This window comes from Hakea prostrata, chromosome 8 (genome assembly GCF_041222555.1).
Source record: "Hakea prostrata isolate BN-2017 chromosome 8, UWA_Hpros_2, whole genome shotgun sequence".
NCBI classification, from domain to species: domain Eukaryota; kingdom Viridiplantae; phylum Streptophyta; class Magnoliopsida; order Proteales; family Proteaceae; genus Hakea; species Hakea prostrata.
Window position 1 is genome coordinate 41,202,262 of NC_142607.1, and position 16,944 is coordinate 41,219,205.

The 16,944-nt window shown below is 35.8% G+C and overlaps 1 protein-coding gene across 1 annotated transcript; it reads left to right on the forward strand.

The window, feature by feature from the left end:
• The first annotated feature begins 1,765 nt into the window (after positions 1-1,765).
• LOC149007914 (membrane steroid-binding protein 1-like) lies at positions 1,766-16,359 on the forward strand. Its single transcript, XM_089164740.1, has 2 exons — positions 1,766-2,297; positions 14,846-16,359. The coding sequence occupies exons 1-2, from the start codon at positions 1,993-1,995 to the stop codon at positions 15,624-15,626; spliced, it is 1,086 nt and encodes a 361-aa protein (XP_089020866.1). The 5' UTR covers positions 1,766-1,992; the 3' UTR covers positions 15,627-16,359.
• Positions 16,360-16,944: the final 585 nt, after the last annotated feature.

The window sequence follows — 16,944 nt, forward strand, 5'->3', positions numbered from 1 at the left end:
CTTCCTTTTGCACCAAAAGTAAAATAAAATAAAACAACCATGTATCTTCCATTATTATGTGGTTCCAAGGGGAATGAGAAGGATCAAGATACTAATTAATAGCATCTTCTTCATTTTATTTAAAAAAAAAAATCATCTATCTTCTAATGTTCGGTGCAAAAAATTTGGAATCAATCCTTATTACTCATGGAATGAAAGAGGAAGAGAGGGAAGAGACTATTAGAAATATGAAAGTATGTCTGCATGATACCGAGACTAAGAAAGGTATCAAAAGAAAATCAATGAAAAGTAATTCTCTTTAGCTTTTATGATACTTTGATTTGATAGAATGTGGAGATTTTTTCCACCAGAAGATGATGCAATAAAAAGAAAGTTAATCTTTTCTTTTTTTAGGTAAAGAGTGCAATTAAACTTTTTTTCCTTTTTAAAGGAAAGGGAACGATCAAATCTCATAGTTAAAAAGAATAAAGGTTGTAGATCTATTTATTTATTTGTTTTGGTAGAAACTGTAGAATTTTCTTTAGGTGATCAAGAAATGGTAGATGTTGATTTTGGCAATAAAAAATCGTAGATCTTCATGGGACTTGAGGGAAAAAATGATAAAGGGTATACTCAATGTTCAATGTTTATATCGCCGACAGAAATATTGCCATATCACCCGTAGGCGACACCAAACCACCAAGCGAAATGACTTATATCATAAGTTGACTTAATGTTCAATGTTTATATCGCTGACACAGGGCGAAATATCACCATGTCACCTCTAGGCAACACAAAACCACCAAGCGAAACGACTTATATCATAAGTAACGATATATCGCCGATAATGTCGCCAATATTACTTATATCTCCTGTTTTTTGTATTTTAACCCTATTTTGCTCCGAACTTCAACGTTTACGAGTACATCTTAATTCGTTATCGCTAACTATTATCTTGTTTGTGTCGATCAAGCGGAATTTCATGTAAATCCGCGAGTTTTCCAGACTTCTAGGTTCGCTCGCATACAACCAGATGTGTTAATTAGAAACATTAGTTTATGTGATGTTTAGGTCAAAATAACGCTCTTAGTGTGTTTATTGGTCTCAATTTATATTACACAACAAAATTTATACTAAATGACTTCAAATACCCTTCAAAACTAAAGATTGAATTTTCATCAACACCTCCAAATGTTGACCGACATATCGTGATACGTCACAATGTCGGTGGTGTTGCCACGCACCACCCACCGAAATTGACACAAAGCGATTTTTCGAACCTCAGGTATACGTCTTTTTAATTTACAGTATATAGAATACGATAAAATCATAATTTCACTTCTAGCACAAAAAATGCCACTATGGATATATTCGTATTTTCCTTTAATTTTTTAACAAAAACAAAAAAGGGGACGATTGCCATTTTAGAAATATTTTGAGGTATTTCTCGCAATCTAAAATATTTTTAGGTATATATGATTTTCTTTTATAAATTTTGGAGTGTCTCCAAAATTTTCTTCACTAATTTATCGAATATTTTTTTGATAAATCTTTTCATTTTATTTTAATATTAAAAAGTCGGAATAAATCAAATATCCACAACGTGACCGAAACCAACGGAAAACTGTCCTGTAGCACTAAAAAATACAAGGTGGGCCATGAGATGGCCCACAGCAACGAAACGGCATTGGGTGGATCGAAAAGTGTCAAGACAGTCAGCGACACGAATACACGATAGACAACGTCAACATGGAATCATTTTCCATCTTTCGGTCGAGACTCGGAAGTCGGATTCACGCACCTCACAGTCTCGGCCATTCCTCCCACCTAACTCGTTCTCTCTATTTCCTTCCTTTCTATTCGACTTGCAGACGCGAGCGACTTATAAAACCTGGTGCGACGACAGCACCAGACCACCTAACGCCTTCAGGGCTAAAACCCTAACCCTCAATCCTTCTTCTTCTTCTTCGTTTTCATCTTCTATTGGGGATTTTTTCACTGCAACTGACGAAAATGTCGTTTTATTCCTTTATCACTCATGGAATTGAGGCCTATACGGGCCTATCTCCGGCGGCTTTCTTCACGATATTGGCTCTCATGATCGGTGTGTATCGATTAGTTTCTGGAATGTTTGTTGGACCTGAAGAGTTGAAGCCGCAGGAGAGGAGCTTTACTCCACCGGAGATGCCGCCGGTTGTTGAGCCAGTTCAGCTTGGAGAGATTACGGAGGAGGAATTGAGGGCTTTCGATGGCTCGGATCCTAAGAAGCCATTGTTGATGGCCATTAAAGGAAATATTTACGATGTTTCTATGTCCAGGTATGGGTTATTCTCCATCATCTCGTCATTAACTGTGATCATTTGATGTTTTTTTAATTTTGTCTTGTTGTTAGTTGTTACATCGTGCGAGTCCATCTTTGGCGTGCTTCAATTCACGAAGTGGACGCGCTTCCATAGTCCCATCGAGTCAAAAGAAATTATAAACTTTGATCTGACTTCCACGCGTTCAAGGAATCTATCTCATTGCCTTGGCGTATCAAATGACTTCAATTCTGTAATTTTTTTGAAAGAAAACAAACTTATCCGGGTCCTTTTTAGAAAAACTAAAACCATTTGGTGTTGGGGAGAAAACTGAAACTCAATAAAAATAAAAGGATAGAAGTCTGCGTTATTGCTGAGAAATTGGGTTGTTAAAAATTTTGATGTTCTTGATTTCCTTCCAAGTCTTCCTTAAATAGCAATCTTCTTGGTAGTTAGTTCTACCATAATTTTAACTTCAAACATGAAAGTTAAATTTACGGGCAACCACTATAACTTTCACTCTAAGTAATCCAAATCTAGGATCAACCACAATCATAATTTGTTACCCAAATTGATAATATAATCAAGGGAATAATGAATTAAAAGAAGAATTGGAAAAGGCATCTAAACAGAACCTGAACCGAAAGGAGAAGAGTAAAGGAAAACCCGTCGAGGCGCGTTAGACGCTTTTCTTAAAACAGATTCGTCCCCTCTACAGTGTGCTTGAGGATTCAACGGACGTCTGTCTCCCAGGATACAACTACGAACAAACGGTGTACTTAGCACAAAGTAGACTGCTACGACGAATTTGTTATGTGCTTTATTTCTTTCACCCAAATATCACAATATAACAAGACTCTCAAAGAACTTTAGCAAGATTCTAAAACTGAAAGAATGAATAGTTCCAAAAGACTTCTACTTGTCAAAAGAAGATCTTCAATAAATCATTAACAAGAACTATACAACAATATGAATACCCTCAAAACAATCTTAGCAAAAACTCTTGAAACACAAGAAAAGAAAAATCCCAAAAGACTTGTCATCCCCATTTATAGTGGAAGCCTTTGTCTCCTGACAAAATGAAGAGTCATCGCCATTTATTACCAAACTTAATGAATTAAGTTTTGGGAAATGAAGAGCTTTGAGGAGTTTCTTGAGAAATAAAGAGTCGCATTATGACTCCATTTATGAACTATGTTAGGGAAATGAGAAGACCCTTGAGAATTAAAAGGTCTCATAACCCTCAATTCATTATCTCTCCTTGAGAAATGAACCACCAAATAGTCCATAGATATTCCATGCACTAACTCTCCTTGTGCAATGAACCACCAAACAGTCCATAGGTATTCCCAACCATTTATTTCCACAAACTCTCCATAATGAATGATTTTCATTCACATTTACTCATACTCAAAGAGCATATTCCAACAATCCCCCACATGAATGAAAATGACAACGAAAATGAAAATAAACAAAGACCCGACATGGTGATAGAAATCTACGGGTAAAGCCTGCTTAGGATATATAGGTTTTGCCTTTGAACCTTCCCTTGTGAAAGTATATGTACTTTGCTGGCTAAACAGTAGACACAATGTCTGTGAACTATTCTGCCATTTGTGTAAATGATGATATACTCCATACAGGCATTCCCCTGACATAATTACAGTTCTTATGGTTATGTCCGTTTTGGCCGTGGACATCGTCCTGGTTCTGCGAGAGTTTCTAGAGAATTAAGCCCTCACAATTCTCCTTTGAAGCGGCCCCTCTTCTCTCTCACATAGATTTCTTATTCAAGAGTAACCCGCATTATTCCGCTTGGATCCAATGTTTGTCCCAAGGACAAATTTTCGATCGATATGGTAATTTCGACCTTGAAAAAGGTCGAAATTTCCATGGCCGAAACTGGATACTTTTTATCTGACTCTTGAAAAGTCAATTTCGAGCCTCAAATGCACTCAAATAGATTTGGATTTTTGCATACTACTTATTTCAAGCATAATAAACACTATAGAACTATTAGTTTACTAAAAAACTACTGAAAATGTAACATCCAAGTATCCAACATTTCAAGTATATAGTACATGAATCAGAGAAGAAGCGGGAATGTTATTACTTACAAGTTAGTGAGTTACACGTCTATTCTACACACAAACTATCTTAAAAATATCCACAACATGCTCCAAAAATTGCATACATGCTTCCACTAATACTCCGCTATTTTAAAATTTAAAACAGAAATTAATTAGTTTTTTTTTAATATTAAAAAATTTTAAATTTTTTAAATATATGTTAAATACAGTAAAATTACATAATTAACAGAAAAAAATTTAATTCAACACCATCACAGCAGTATGGTGTCTCAACTCTCACATACATTCATTTGAAGTTTATACATGTACATACATATACATTTTTAGCAATATACATAATTTAGTAAATAAATTTTAATAACAGAAAAATAAAAAAATAGTAGGAAGAATAAAAAAATAATTTTGACACTACAAATTCATAGATCAACACTCTAAAGTAAACATACATAAATTTAGAAGCAATCTAACATGATTTAAGACACAAATGAAACAAAAATAAAAAAATGAGGAAGTTGGTTACTCACCTTGCAAGATTTGAGAAAATGCACAAATGGAGGAGCAAATCAAGTGTTTGAAGGAAATGAAATACTAGAAATTAGGTGTAGAAGGGGATGAAAGTAAGAGAAATAAACAAAATTTTCCAAAGGAGGTCGAAATGCAGAGGGCGATATCGCTCGGTAGGTCAAAATAGCGTCGATAGGTCGAAAAGTGGCTCGGTTTGGACACTTTATAAACTGCGCATGTAACATTTCGGCCCGATATGGTATCAGGCCGATATTTCGATACGAAACGATATGGATACTTTCTGTACCTACTACTACATTTTGTTTCGAATTCAAAAAATGCAGACATATCGATCAATATTTCGACCATATCGATCGATTTTTGTTCCATGGTTTGTCCAATGCGTAAGAATCATTAAAAGGATAAGCTTAACCTGTTCCTTACGGGTATCACTGTTTTCATTTTTGGAATGGGTAGAGGATGAACCCCCACAATGATCTCACTCGGTCGTTACAGTTTAGTTGTTCTATTGAACCTAGATCTTTGGATCTCCAGTCAACTAGGTTAGGTTACCACTGTAATTAACCTATTTATTCATGGGCTTGAGTTCCATTCCTCTTGATGTTTGTTCAACTTGATCTCAATTCAACCTTTGGTCAGTGGATCCGCAATCCTTTTCCTTTTGACATTATATAGTAATGTGTCATGACTTCATTCGAGATCAACAAGCTAACAGTATTAAGTCAATGACATATGAATCTTGACTTACTGTTGAACATCACATTCTCTGTTCTCTCAATAGATGCTTAGCTATACATATAGTAGGCATAGGTGATGCTAGAAACCAAAGCAAAGTTTCATTTGCCCGTGTAACTTTAAGATATATAAATCTCTAGTGTGACGCTGACCAGCCATTAAGTCCATTCCTACCATGGTGGGAGATCTCGCCACTCCAAAATAGAGAGATCTCGATCGAGATGGCGAGATCTCGGTCGAGATATACCAAAATTTTAGTGTAATCTTTGTGGGTTTTAGGGCCCTGGTTGGGCTGAAATTTGGTATTTAGTCTATTTAAGGCCTTTTGAACACATTGGTGGCCTTAGAATTGTGAGAAAATAACCCTAACTACGTCTTCTAAGTCAACCCTATGTGTAAAACCGAAATGTAGAGATATCAAGTAATTCATGTTATCAACTATAAAGTATTAAATACTTTACACATCAAACTATTAAAGAACTTAATGGCTTCAAAATTTTACAACCATAAGAAGTTTTAGACTTTTAGTAAGTCATAAATCATAATCCATAAGTTCACAATCACAAGAGTATGTGAGTAATAAGATTACAAGACAAGCAAGAGTATCACTCAGCATTCTGCATCAACTGATTCTGAACGGTGGCCATATATAACTCCCAAGTCAACTCATCACTATAGTATGTCACATATAGGTTTAACTGTCACATTAAATTGGTTTCCATGAAAGTTAGATCAAAGCTTGTGGATCAACATATATTTACACTAAACTCACACACCCATTGTAGAATATTCTATTTGAAAAAATTCAAATTTGGGGAAAAATCTTATCTTTGTTGTAGATCTAGTTGAAATAGGCTTGAATGATGATAATTTGATGTTGTAGATGTCTTAAAGATGTTTAGAAGTTGAATCCCCAACAAATTCAGATAAAAAATCAAGTTTCTGGTAATTTTTTATGGTTGCAGCGAGATCTTAGCTAGATCTCGGCGAGATATGGCGAGATGTGGCGAGATCTCCCATCTCACAGATCTCGCCTCTCATCTCGTCTCGCTATGTCAAAATAGCGAGATATCTCACGAGATCTCCCACCATAATTCCTACACGAGATGCTCGCCATCTAGCTTGCCATCTGGTTTGAAAGATATCCATTAGATCCACTACTTTCAGTCATAAACTAATAAAGAAGTCATCTATCACATGACTGTCTGATCTCAAATCTTTTCATTTTTACATGAAAATTTACATAACCCCCCACAATTCGGGTTTAATATATATATAAAGTTTTATAACTTTATATTTTTTTGTTATGTGCTCCATATGTAGGTCATAAGCACCATGCACATAACACTAATGAATTAGATTGCATGAATTATGCTATATCACTCATTTCTTACGACCCTTTTCACGGCCAACTATGGATTTGACATAATCCACATAGTCTAGATACACTTGATAAATTTGCAACATGCAACCGCATATGATTACAACAAAGTGTGATCAACAAGAAAAATATTCTAACACAACCCAAGTTTGTCATATATGCATAGTGCAACATACAAGTAAATACGCTTGCATTGTAAAACACATTTTTCCAATAGATAATATAGTCATCTCTTTAATTTTGTGCTTCCAATAGTTCTTGAAGTCTTTCTACGTAGATTGCAGGTTCTTAATTATTGCAGCTACTTGGAAAGACTCCCTTAGGTCATTCCCTCAGGAATTCAAGAACTTGACTCGTCATTATTTTTGAGTCCATCATTTTGAAATTCAAAAGCTTACCCATCAAGAATTAGAATCATCAAATCTTTACTTGAGGTTTAAGGACTCCCACAGTTCTTTTTGTGGAACTGTTAAGCTATACTCACCATAAAATGTATCAATCAAGCCGTTTAGAACATAGTTCCGGCATATGAAATAAGCTTGTTTCCACAAGTCAAAAGTCTACACTGCTAATGCATTTGACTCATCCTCTCCAACAGTAGGAAGATCATCTTTTAAGAATCATACTAGATATAGTGTTATTAAACAAAACAACATCTTTTATTTCCAAGTTTAAGGTTCAACCTTTCAAACTTTTCATCTATTTTCAGTTAAAAGAAAGAGTACTTTAACTAGATACCAATAGATAACAATTCTAATTGTGGTCAATATCCAATTTCAAGAGCATACTCTTTTTGCTATTTTATGCCAAGATATTGTATGGGCATTGGAGATTGCAATGTCCATTACTCAATAATACCAAAGTGAAAAACTAAAATTGGAGTTACACATATTGATCAAACTAGAATATTATTTACCCCATAGGTCTATGCAATTCATCTGTTCCATAATGCAATTATGGAGCCATAATCTCCAAAACATGCTCTTTGGAATTAACAAGGTATTTTGATATAACAAACATGTGAACCAAGTAAAGACACTTAGTCATGAAAATCTGTAAACCCAATGAATTGCTATAGTTTCAAAGAACCGTGCCTTTAACTTTGCTATGAAACAATAAACTCAAAGCAAACAACTTTGAAAATTTAAAGTTGTTTATACTATGAGAGAATTGTTGGAATATGCTCTTTGAGTATGAGTGAATGTGAATGAAAATCATTCATTATGAAGAGTTTGTGGAAATAAATGGTTGGGAATACCTATGGACTATTTGGTGGTTCATTGCACAAGGAGAGTTAAGTGCATGGAATACCTATGGATTATTTGGTGGTTCATTTCTCAAGGAGAGATAATGAATGGAGGGTTATGAGATCTTTTAATTCTCAAGGGTCTTCTCATTTCCCTAACATAGTTCATAAATAGAGTCATAATGGGACTCTTTATTTCCTAAGAAATTCCTCAAAGCTTGTCATTTCCCATAACTTAATTCATTAAGTTTGGTAGTAAATGGCGATGACTCTTCATTTTGTCAAGAGACAAAAGGCTTCCACTATAAATGGGGATCCCCCCTTGATGATGACTAGTTTTTTGGGATTTTTTTTCTTCTTCTATTGTTTCAAGAGTTTTTGCTAAGATTGTTTTGAGAGTATTCATAGTGTTGTATAGTTCTTGTTAATGGTTTATTGAAGTTCTTCTTTTGAGTTTTGACAAGTAGAAGTCATTTGGAACTATTCCTTCTTTCAGTTTTAGAATCTTGCTAAAGTTCTTTGAGAGTCTTGTTATATTGTGATATTCGGGTGATGGAAAGAAGGGACATAACAAATTCGTCGTAATGGTCTACTTTGTGGTTAAGTATACTATTTGTTCGTCGTTGTATCCTGGGAGACAGACGTCCGTTGAATCCTCAAGCACACTATGGAGGGGACGAATATGTTTTAAGGAAAGCGTATGACGCGCCTCGACGGGTTTTCCTTTACTCTTCTCCTTTCGGTTCAGGTTTTGTTTACATGCCTTTCCAATTATTCTCTTAATTCTTTATTCCCCTGATTATATTATCATTTTAGGCTAACATAATTATCATAACCTTTATTTCAAATTTGAAATTCAACTACCATCACTAGCGTATCTTTGATTTCAAATTCGAAACATGGTTCAACTATCATAACTATCACCTCTCATGAGTGATAAAAAATTTGATCACCAAATTTGCTACCATTTGCTTTACATAGCTGCAAGTCTTGTTTTTTTGCCAATAAAATGGTGGAGGTGCTTCATTAAGGGGCAATTCCCCAATTATGAGGCAAAATTATGTCATAAAGCACTACTTATGAAAGTAGTGGGCTAGAAAAAAAACATAATAAAAGAAGCAAAGAGGAAGTGAGATTTCAGCTACCAAACACTTCACAATTATGTAAGGAAGAGTTGGATTAAGGTATTCAAATCAAGTGAAGAGGTTGGCTAAGTCCTCACCATGTTGGATGATATTGATTTTTCCAATCTTCAAGGACATATGGCCAATGAATGGGAATCCACAAGCCTTTCGAACATGAGAACATCACTTCACATCATTCAAAGGCTTGTGAGGGGCAGTTCACATTTGCAAATTTTCATCTTTGCAAATTTTACTACAGTTTAGTGCTAACTCCAGTAATGAGTAAGTGATTGATACAGTAAATGGTCAGTGAATTTGGTGACCAAATTTTCGGTCTCATCAGATGTGGCAATTATTACAATTGGACCTTGTTTCAAATTTGAATGGAAGTTATGGTAGTTATGATTGTTGAATTTTAAATTTGATGTAGAGGTTATGGTTGTTGATCCTGGTTTTGAATTTCTAACTTGAAGTGGAACTATGGTGGTTGATCCTAGATTTAGATAACTTCCAGTGGAACTTATGTTGGTTACCTCTAAATTTGGATTTAAACTTAGAACTAGAAGTTATGGTAGAAATTAACTAACAAGAAGATGAACCATTTAAGGAAGACTTGAAGGGAAATGAAAAACATCATCAACAACATCAATATCAAATTTATCAATGACCCTATTTCTGTAGAATAGTGCAAGATTATCCTCTTATTTTTATTTGATTATCAGTCTTCTCTTCAAAAGGCTAGATGGTTTCAAGTCTTTTCTTAAAAGACCTATACAAGTTTTATATTCTTCTTTCAAAAGGTTGAATTGAAGTCCTTGATATGCCCAAGGCAACGAGATGGACTCTTCAATCACTTGGAAGTCAGATCAAGGTTTGATTTTTTCTTTGAGTCCTTGGGGCTCTAGCGTGTCCCCACACTTCATGCATCAAGGCACACTGGAGATGGACTCATTCAAGGAAACACTTATCATATGAGAATGAATAAGAATCAGATATATTGACTTTTGCTGTTTTGGTTTCTCTACTAGTCAAAAATTGCGAGTTTGGTTGAAGCGACAAGCCATTTAAATGGTGGTGTACATTTTCTGTTCAAGCTCACTTTCATCTTATTTGAATTTCTTCAATGCACTCTGTTGAAAAGCCTAAACCAATCATTTCTAACTGGCCAGAATGAAGTGGTTAAACATAACTGCTATTTTGGGTGTGCATTTTCATGTCAAAATCTGAAATCCTGGACAGAATTGGTCTTGGTTGAGATGCAATCTGACATGAATGCATACAATTCTTAAAATGAGATCTAATTTTTTGGTGGATTGGTAACTTATGGTTTGCTAACACCAATGCTGTGATTTGTTGTTATGAAAAGAGTATTGGCCATTTTGTAGTGCATTGAGTGAAAGACGTTAAATCATGGTCATAAGTATCTATAATAACTTGAGTATAGCTGCCTACGAATAGTGCATATACACAAAATAAAAAGAGATCAAACAGGCTTGCGCCTTAGAATGGATATATATATCAAAATAAACTTAACTATATCTCAATTACTATCCATTATTGGTGATCTTGAAGCTGACTAACCTCAGTTCTATTTTTCTTCTTCTACTAGTATTGCCAACTTTTGGTCCTTAACATGCTGGTCTCATATAATCTTTATTAAATGGTAGAGGGCTGAAGTATAATTGTACTGCACATCAGACTGGTTTGGTTGACCTCTCCTTGCAGATTGTTTCCAAATCTTCATCTGGGACTGAACTAACATGAAACACATGCTTAAAGTTCTGTGCCGTTGCAAATCATCTCAGAGAGGAAATATAATATGATGTCTTCCTTCTTCATGACCTGAATATCCTTAACACCGAAGTAGTCTCGGCTGAATCTGTTGATTGATTGCTCTGAAATCCTTAGATGACTCCTCACGAGGAACTTGATTTAGAAAAATCAGTACACAACCAGGTTAAAAGTTTACATTGGTATCACTGATCTTCATATTTTGTAATTAAACCAAAGGAAGTGTAGATTCTGAATTAACTTCATTGTGGTACTATGTGATAAAACTTGCAGTGAAAATGGGATTCTTAGATGATGGGAGAACGGTTCAAACTTATGTTTGTTGTCTTATTCAGCTAAATATCATAAAAACAGATTGTTAGCCGTTGGTAAGGCAACCAAATTAAGGCACCAGACGAACCACTTTTCATGTGAAAGGTGTCCATAGAATTCTTTGTGAAACTGACTTGATAACGATGTGCCTTTATATATGAATAGTGTGTTCCATGCAAGTTGTTACTTTACCAAAATACTTTCTAAATCTTTATCCATAGAAACAGAAGAAGCTCTATCTATGAATGCATAAGAAGAAAAATAGATTGACCAAAAAAATAAGAAAGAATCTTATGGAATAAATATTATATTTTTATGCCTGATGCAGATACCCTGTCGTAGACTTGGACCAACCCGAACCTCTTGGGTTTCCTGACAAACCAGATCTAGTTCAAGTCATGAGTCAAGTTAGATGTTAGGAATTTAAATTATTTAGGGAACTGCCTTTTAGTTAGAGTCTTAGAGATAAGAGTACTATTTTAGAAGTCTTTTAATTTTCTTTATATTTAATCCAACCCTAAATAGGTAAACCGAGTTTGGATATAATGAATTGTGGTTATGATTTGATACGTGTTGTGGACTTCAACTCCCCCCCCCCCCCCCCCCTCCCCCAAAAAAAAAGTCTTTCTTTTCTTTCTCATCCGGTAACTCTTGACTTTCCTTTGGGTTTTACCATTTACTAACTGGCCTCTCATCAATGCCAGTTACAGTTTGACCAGCTTTAGCCAACTTTGGTGTGTTGGTGACTTCAAGTGGGACTAGTCAACCTGTGTTTTAGTTGTTGGATCTACCAGTTGCACCACAAAGGCTTTTTCTCGTCTTGGGCCTTTGGATGCTGGCCTAGTTTATTTTTAATCAGAGGTAGATGGTTGACTTATAGTTTGCATGACACGTACGCACTAAATTATCACTCCTTCCTAATAGATTTTTGTCCAACTTTTTGACTGAGACTTAACCTTCTATGCATCTCTGTGGAGAAGCTAACAATGCTGAAGAACCTCTGTAGGTGGGAGAAAAGAATGGGGCACATTGAAAATGCCATCTGTTGAAATTTGTGACCCTCTTTCAGAAGTTCATTGTTGATGAACTGCACTTGGATATTCCATGACCTGTTTGATTTCTTTTATTTTAAGGGGAAAACATCACCATGAACGAGCATCCCCATCCCTTTTGTGCGCCTCACAAATTGTTACTGTAGAACACTCGTATTTTGAGGATTTCTCTTAATTAATCCCTCTAATGCTTGAAACTGCATGCGGGCATCAGGGGGAACCCTCTCCATTACATTAATCTTTACATCAGTGCTAATGCTTGTTACTGGATTTGATGCCATTAGGGTTTTAGGGATTTATTGGTTGAAGGTGATTCAACTCTTGACTCATTCTGAAATTTCAAATGAGGATTAGTTATGAAGGTTTACATCTGTGTTCAAACAAATAAAGCACCTAGGTTCCCAAGTGAACTGCCTGTCCCATTGGAAGCCCAGGATAATAAATGAATTGCGAATTGTCTTATTTTATGACTGTTTGACCTAAAGGGTGCTTGGATTTTATATCTTTTCTATTTTGCCTGAGATTTTTCTTTTCAGTCTTTTCTTTTATTTATTTAATTAAATTTTTTTTTTTTTGAGGATTTAACATTGTCCTTCTATATCTGAAGACATCCATTGGTCTTAAGCTTGTTATTTACTTTGTCTTGTTTTTTAAGAGTTGTCTGAATCTTGTCTATTTCCAGTTGTTTTCATGGTGCTACAGTATGTTTTGAGACTAATTTAAGACTTTACCTCATTGGTCAGCATTTACTCTCATTCTTAAGTGGGGGAAAACCTTTCAATCTCTGATTATTAAGTTTCGCTTGTTATGCATTCAGGAGAAGATTTGAGTTGAGATGTGACTCTGGAATATAAAGTGAAAAAAAGATCCGAGAAAGGAGAGAATTTTTCTAAGGGCTAAGAGAGAGAATGTGCTTGATTGATTTGAATTGCTAGGTTTTTACTAATTCACTCATATTGATGTCCGCATTTAAGGTTTTTAGTATTCAAAGTTTCCATATTTTTCTCCTTTTCTTGTGGATAAACTTTTTAGTAGTCAAAGATTCTTATTTATTTATTTAAATTTTTTTTTTTGGGGGGGGGGGGGAATGGAGTTGTTATTAGTGTGTGGAGGGATAGGCAAGAACAGTGAGAAAATTGAGCATTCATGTTAATTGTGCCCTTTTAGCTTCTATACTCTATATAGCCTTTACAAAAGCAATAGAGTTATATCTCTATTGAGGTCTGAGGTTCTGAAGCAATTCGCAGACCCAACTTTTAGAATTCTGCATCCTCTAATGACTCCAAATTCCCCAACATATGTAGTTCTATTGGAAAAAAAAAAGGAAAAATGCAGTCTCTTTATTAAATATCCCATGGAGCTACCACTGGGAGTTGGTTTGATGTGATGCACATTGGATAGCAGTGTGCATGTGCAGATTTTTGTTCTTCTTTTTATTTTATTTTTATTTTTATTTGTTATTAAGTATGATGACTTTTGTCTCTTTATTAAATGGAAGGTTAGGATCAAATAGAGCAATCCAAATAGGTTGTATACAATGGGGATGTTTGGTGGTTGTTCATTCTCTCTCTCTCTCTCTCTCTCTTTTCCTGTTGGGGGGGGGGGGTTTAGAAGAGTAACTTTGTTCTGGAAAATATATTGAAAGGATGTATTTTTACTTCTTTTCTGGCTCTTGCTTATTCCTTTGATGCTGCACCGGTATGGTTGGTAACTTTTATAATTGAAGCTTGGAGTTTTTTTTTTAATATTCCGTTGTGAACTCTAGGCTGTATCTTTCTTTATTGTTTTAGCTTCTATATTGTGGTTTTCATACAAGACTACAAATTTAATTTCAAGGGTTCGTGGCTTTCAACAGCCAAATATGAAACACACCTCACATGATTAGGAAAATATTGGTCTGCCCATAATCCATGAAATTTCCCTCCCTCTGTATCATGTGTCTCCCATGTGCTAGCTGATCAACTCAACAGGGAGGCACTGGATGGCAATGGTTTGCCTATGATGGTGGCTTAATGACTTCTGAGCTATGCAATCTAGTTCACTTGGCTGCTCTGCTTCTCTGCTGAGACCCTATTTAGCATGCTTACTAACTTCGATTTGCAATGTAAACTTTGCTGGTCTAGAAATTCAACCAAAAAAAAAATCTGGATGAATCTAAGGTTTCTGAAATTCATGGTTCACTCCAACAGACTTTTGTGGCAACTTTACATTTACTATGTTAAACATGGAAATCAATATTCAAGGTTGAGTTTTTGTACTTTTGAGGTTTTCCTTCCAGCATAGAGCTTATGCAACTTCCTTCATGTGCAGAATGTTTTACGGTCCTGGTGGACCATATGCCTTGTTTGCTGGGAGGGAGGCCAGTCGAGCCTTAGCTCTCATGTCATTTGATCCCCAGGACCTGAATGGGAACCTCGACGGTCTTGAACCTGATGAACTCGAAGTCTTACAGGACTGGGAGTATAAATTCATGGAGAAATATGTCAAGGTTGGGCAACTTGTTTCAGAGAAAGGTAAAGATGGTGGTAGTGGAGATAAGACAGGACAGAATCTAGAACCAGAGGGAAAAATAGACGAGGATCTCAGCCAGGATACTAAGAAAGGAGATACAAAAGAAAGGAACCAGGAACCTAAAATAGCGAAAGAGGAGAATCTTGACCAAGATTCTAGAAATGGAGGTGATAGAGAACATGGGAATACAGAACCCAAGGAAGAAACAGAAACTCTAGTCCGAGACCTTAAGAATGTAGATGAAACAGAAGGGAATCAAGATCATCAGCCCAAAAGAGAAATAGAGGAGACTCTTGGTCCATATTCTGAAAATGGAGATGAAACCAAAGAAATTGGGGATCCAGAACACAAGAGAGAAACAGAGATGCTCATCCAAAACCCTAGGATTGGAGATGAAACAAAAGAATGTCAGGTTCAGAATGGAGATGAAACTAAAGAAATTGGGGGTCCAGAACCCAACAGCAAAACAGAGATTCCCATCAAAGACCCTGAGATTGGAGACGAAACAGAAGCGTGTCAGGACCTGAAACCTAAAATAGAAACAGGGAATGCCCAACCAAAAATTGAACAGCAGAGCTGAAGAAACCGAAACACTGTAGGTATGAACGAGCATGGACTGGCAACAGGCTTGATTTTACAGTTGGAATATCTTATTCCGACTGCTTGCTTATCGTCGTAAAAGTATATATTGGCTTACACAATGACTTCTGCTGAGGATGTAAAAGATTGTTACATGACAGTATTGCCGTTGTAAGTTTTATTTCCTTTCTTTTATTCCAGTTTTTTTATGCTAGGAAGTAAGTGTTGTAAAGGAAACAATACTGGGCAGAAGCACAAACTTCCTTCATGGAAGCTGTTTTTGATTATTATTATTTTTTCCCTGGATGAGAAACGCACTAAGATCAAAATTAATTATACCATCAAAAGTTGCTGAAGTTGCACAGGAATTAGGAAGAAATGAAGGAGAATAGTTACATCAAGAGTTCATGGAAATATATACAACATAACCTTTTCTGGAGACATATTGTGGCCCAACAGAAGGAAAAGGAACACAATAATGTTAGAGGAATTCCAACTTTTCACACACCACCATTCTATGAAAGGTGAGAAATGTACAGGTAATATTGTTCCAAGGCAAAACAATTTTCAAATGTTACTAAGTTGGAAGAGTAAATTTCAATGCATTTGTACCAAATTAACATAACCCTTGACAGGAAGTTACACAAGTACGCAGCAGGTGCAAAATTGAAGGAGCACCAAATATCCATGGGGCTGGTGGTTGCTCTCATGAGTCAATTCTGGCTGATCCAGAGTACGCATTTGGGGGTCGCTGACAAATTAATGTCAAAAGGCTGCCGGCAGATGGTTTTAATCGCCGGCATTAAATAGGAAGGTCTGATGCAACACCCACCAACGGTCACCACAGCCAAAATAAATTGGGTGGGGATCTGGGTGAGGTTTCTTCCCCCACCCTAGCAGTGTGGAGGAGGGTTCTCTCATGTCAGACCAATAGATCGGCAGGTACAGGTACACAGGTCATGTAAATTAACTAGGGTTTTTCTGGGTCTCCACATTCTTGTTTTAACCACACATTTTGATCAGAGAATGATTTTTGGATTCATCAACATATTTTGATGTTCTACCAACAGCCCCCCAAAAAAAAAATTTATAATATTAATTCGTTTATGTGTACTTTCATATTCCCATGTGAATGATATTATAGAGTGGATGAGGTTGGAAGCGAGTAAAAAAATTCGCTCCCATCTCCTCTTCTCTTATTTTCTTCTACTTTTCTTCTTTTCTCCCTTCTTGGTCTACCTAAAAGTTGAGATTGCTGAGATAGAAGCTGAGGTCGAAGATACTGCTTTGATGTTGCCTTTGATGGAGGCGATTGCTCA

Bases quoted from the DNA above. Each gene is read 5' to 3' on its own strand.
- LOC149007914 (XM_089164740.1), top strand. From the start codon at position 1,993: ATGTCGTTTTATTCCTTTATCACTCATGGAATTGAGGCCTATACGGGC. The intron at 2,298-14,845 runs GTATGGGTTATT...CTTCATGTGCAG, and splicing joins TACGATGTTTCTATGTCCAG to AATGTTTTACGGTCCTGGTG.